Below are 4,977 nucleotides of genomic sequence, written 5' to 3'. Positions count from 1 at the left end.
CTATCTGTTCTGTAAGCCTTCACCTGAAGTACAATAAAATATTAAAAAAAAATAAAAAATAAAAATTAAAAAAAAGAAAACCTCTATTTTATACACTCTAAAACAGCCAAATTTCATTTTTAAATTAAGTAATAATCATTTATTAAACATCCATATTATAATGTGCTATCAAAAAGTTTCATAATATAACCCAGAACTAAAAACATTCCCGAAGAACACTCTTCAGACAAAGATTAGACTGGACTATAAAACATAAATAATACTCGTGAAGACTGTGCCTCTTAGTTCAAGCAGATACACGAGACCAAAGGGGCAGCTCCTGTCCAGATGCAGGATGAGAAGGCAGGAAGGGACAGGAGCTGGTTGAATGGACATGGGAAACCCGAGGTGGAAAGGGGGCGTGTGCTGTCACATTATAGGTTTGCAACTAGTGTCACATAACAATATGTGTATAAATTTTTCTATGAGAGATTAACTTGAGCTTTAAACTTTCACTTAAAGTACAATTAAAAAATAAAATAGACAACCCTGGAGAAAAATCAGATTTGGATTGAAGAAGAAGTTCAGTTCTTGGCACAGTGGGTTTGAGGGACCATTGGAGGCATCTGTATGGAGATATCCAGTAGCCATAAGATTTAGATATTTAGACTGGATATACAAATGTGAGAATTGTCTGATAATAAAATTAATTGAAGTAAAAAAAAAGTTTCGTAATATAGTATGTAAATTGTACTTATGGCAGTATGAGTCTCTAAAGCTTAGGATCTTTTAAAGTAACATGCTGCAATGTTTAAATGTCCAAAGTGTGAGCTGGTTGATGACTTCAAACAGAGCTTCAAAGCAGGCATTATCTTCAAAAAGTCACTGCAGACCAGGGCCTGGTCCTCAGCTTTCTAAACCCAGAAATCTAATTTTTATCGCACCATATTGTTTTAATCCATCTCTGAGATGCTGATGCGTGCTAACCAAAGACCTATTAAAAGAAGAAAAAACGTTGCCATCAAGTTGATTCCCACTCACAGTGACCCTACAGGACAGAGTAGAACTGCCCCCTAGAGTTTCCCAGGCTGTAATCTGTATGAAAGCAGACTGCCATATCTTTCTCCTGTACAGTGGCTGCCAACGTTTCAGTTAACGGCAGAGCGCTTAACCACTGTGCCACCGGGGCTCCTTAACCATCATTGTCATAGTCATAGAGCAAAGACAGAGTTGACTAAATGTACCCATTGTGTAAGGTATGTCTGTCCACATATCACTTCCACAGAGTTTTAAACTTATCTGTTATGTGTTGAGTTTCATGTCTCTTAATTTTGGAGGCTGATTCTGTTCCCAATCCAAAACAGAATTTTCATCATTAGATAAATAACAAATGTTTAAGATCTAGAGACTATATCTTGGTCAAATCAACTTCATATTTTCAAAACACACTGGACTTTAGATTAATGGACAAAATTAGACAAAACCCCTCCACTCTACACTCATGAGTTTATACAATCAGTTATGGTGTTAAATGGTGGAGAATAAGCTAAGGCAATGAGAACAGATATCAGAATAGCCTGTGTTTATAGACACAAACTGAGATGACTGCCTAATTCATGATAATTTCTTGTAGGCCATGACTGTACACTCATTCCTACCCAATTCAGGTAACAGACTATCCCATTTATCTCTCCCTTCAGCCACAAAAGTGAACACCTGACAAATAAGAACTGAACACAGCACTCACCATCTTAGTTACAATGACTGGCCAAGTGCTGGACGTGTGATCCTAGCAAAATTTCCCCGGAATTTTCCACACTGGAGCCAGTTAACATTGCCCCTATTTTCCTTGGCAGCAAGCTGTGGGGATGAAAGGTCAGAGGGACTGAAGGCCACACTGTTTGCTGCAAGGAGTTGCTGGTCTGAGAATGAAGGCGATATTGCGGAGCTAGAGAAGTTGTAGACAATATTTGAAGTCCTGGTTCCAGTTACCCCTGGTACCCGCTCTCCTTCCTGCTACTATGAGCCAACAAATTCTCCTTGTGGTTTAATCAACTCCACATTGGGTTTTTCTTGCTGTAAATCATCAGAGTCCTCACTTATAGAGCTAGTGAGAAAGTGGTAAAGCCCAACTAGGTAGACAAATAGTCATAGAGCAATAACATTTTTCCTAGTTGCCCAAAATTGAGCTAATTTCTTAAAATCCCAGAGCCTCATTTCATTATCTGCAAAATAGGGTTTACAGCTACTGTACTAGATCACTGAAAAAATTGTAAATAACCTAAACAACGTGCTTAGTATGGTGCCTGATCCACAGCACTTAATAAATGCTGAAATGTATTGTTTTGATGATGAGAATATAAAGCTGATGATGACAATTATCCTAAGATATAGATGTCAAAATATTATGTGATTTTTTCCATTATAAGCCTGCCTGATTAAACATTTATCAGTAAAGAAAGGTACAAGGACTCAAAAGAAAAAAAAATTAATAAAGTCAAAAATTATTATAAACAAAACGTATCTATGATCTTAAGAAGCAATGATTTTTGAGAGCTGAATTTACAATAAATAAGCAGAATGTGATTGAAAGTTAATTTGATGGTTAATAGAATAAACTCATTTTTAAGAATAGGTTTAACATGAAACTTAAATAAGATCTATAGAGTTATTCCTATTTCAGAAGCTATTCACTGAGAACGGATGTAGCAATACTTTTAGGTCAAACTCAAATGCCCCCACAATAATAAAGCCTCCCATGACATCACCAAACCCACGTACAATCACTACGCACCATATGTAAGCACGTAGTTTTCCTTTCATTATGCTCATCTCCCCTATTACATTATACAACTTCAGTAGCAAGGTCTCTCTCATGTTGGTACCCTAGAAATCTAGCCCAAGGACTTGGTAAAGAGTGGGTTCTCAGAATATAGTATTTAAAATTAAATTAAATTTAGAGTTGGAAGACATTCAACATTGCCTCTGCTACTTACTAAGTGCACTTACTCACTAGAGTAAGTCACTAACTTTTGAGTCAACCACTTAATACTTTGAAGTTGTTATCCTTCAAAGTTACCTACTCTAACCTCCCACCCAAGTACAAACATCTCATCTAAAATACTTTTATTATCTACACACACTGTGATAGGACCTTTGCAAAAATAATCTCCCATCACACTTCAAAAGTGCTCGTTATCAGAGTTATTAATATTTATATTGATCAATTCAATAAAGCAAGGCTTTAAAAGGCCCAATGTTATGGAGTCAGTAATGCCGACCCAGAATTCTATCTCGAAGAACATGTCCTTTCTATACACCACAACACTTGTGCTTAATAGTTCTTAGAGTGCTTTTTAAAAAGCTTATGACTATTAATCTACCCACTGTTATGACACACCTCACTGACAAACAAGTCAGATAAGATGATGTGAAACTGCTTTGTAAAGTAGGAAGTGCCTCAAAATATCAAGCAGTATTATCTTGCTGATGATGTTGATGAAGATGATGGTGGTGGCAACGATAATTAAAAAGAGACAATTATGTACTTTGTACACATGCTTTGTTGTTCTGATATTTACATGCTGTTAAATGAGTCACCGTGAATTGTAGCTACTTCCTGGGAATCGGGAGAAGGCCCTGAATTTTTACTCTTATTTTCTCTTCTACTTTTGAGTACAATTAAAATGGATGGATTTTCAGGGGTGGTTACTTACTATGTTGTTTTTACTTAGAAATTATGGCTATATATGTATACAGATATGTACCTTGGAAAAGGATGGTAGTTGACTTGAAGAAATTTCTGGTCTTACTTGAAAAAGTCTATGACACATTGGTGTGTAGGAAAATTGCATGTGGAATTGAGTCCGCTGGACCCTGGCTCCCTGGCTGTGTTGAAGGTTCCTCTCCTTTTCTCCTAATTGTTCTCTCATCTGAAATTGGACTCCAGTTAAAGCTTGTAACATATTTTTCTTCTTTTCTTCTCACTATTTAGTGGATTTGAAAAAAAGAAGAACCCTGCAAAACACATACAAAAAAATTATTTTATCACCTGAGATCACCTATTGTAAAATAAATCTAGTAAATGACAGAGGAAGCATCTGAAATAGAAAAACAAACTCATTCTTTAATGGCTATGGTTCACCCATAAAGATACAATTCTTAATGTTCAAGTTTAAAAAAAAAAAAGATGAGAAGAAACAGTTGGCATTCAGCTAACAATTGTGTTTGGAGATTTGTGCCTGACTTTGTTATTCTGAGCAAAGCCAGGTACCAGTCTCTTGGGATTATGTACAAAGGCAAGAAAAAAAGTGGACATGTATGAACCTCAAAGGTGACTGCTGGGTTAATAAAACAGTCTGTTTTCTGTTCACCCACTCTTGCTCTCAGTGTGCAAGTATATTAAAATATGTCAAAAGGAAGACCATTCGCTGCGCAAAAATAATTCAACTACAAGTCACCATTTCCAGCTGGTGGAGTGCCTTGGTGTATTTAAGTGCACTAACAAGTGACCCATACATCTCCCTGGATGAAAGTTGTATCCTCATTAAAGGAGAAACAAACACAAAATAGGAACAACTGTCAAATAGAGAAACAGACCACAATAGATAGCTCATTTTCCCCACTCAGTTTCTGACTTGAGCTATCACAGACTGAAGAGCAGCGCTGTCCTAGGAGTAACCTCTTAAAAGGCAATGAAAGTAAAACAACGAAGCTGCTAGAGGAATTGAACAGGTAGCTAATGGCCATATATATTATTGTTCAAAGTATGGGGAAAAACATCTTTTTCTTTTTAGTCACTGTAACATCTCACACCACGTAAGACATTGCAATAATGCGAAGTGGCTGGATTAAACAAACACACCCTGGGGAATTTAGAATTAATGCTCTAACTTGTATCTTTAAATAACCTCTCTTGGATAAACTCTGGTTTAAGCCTTTATAAGATATCATACCAACCTTTGCTTTCTGATTTTCCCCTACAGAACTGTATCATTG

At 36.4% G+C, this 4,977-nt stretch overlaps 1 protein-coding gene across 1 annotated transcript in view; it reads right to left on the bottom strand.

The window, feature by feature from the left end:
• The window catches only part of TFEC (transcription factor EC), a 134,309-nt gene extending 130,365 nt beyond the window's left edge, over nt 1–3,944 (bottom strand). The window contains exon 1 of the mRNA XM_023724620.1: nt 3,747–3,944. Coding sequence (XP_023580388.1) covers nt 3,747–3,944 — 198 coding nt within the window. The remainder of the gene's footprint in view (nt 1–3,746) is intronic.
• Between the last annotated feature and the right edge of the window lie 1,033 nt (nt 3,945–4,977).

This window comes from Trichechus manatus, unplaced genomic scaffold (genome assembly GCF_000243295.1).
Source record: "Trichechus manatus latirostris isolate Lorelei unplaced genomic scaffold, TriManLat1.0 scaffold00251, whole genome shotgun sequence".
Classification (NCBI taxonomy): Eukaryota; Metazoa; Chordata; class Mammalia; order Sirenia; family Trichechidae; genus Trichechus; species Trichechus manatus.
The sequence above is the reverse complement of the archived record's forward strand: the minus strand, read 5'-3'. Positions and strand labels throughout refer to the sequence as shown.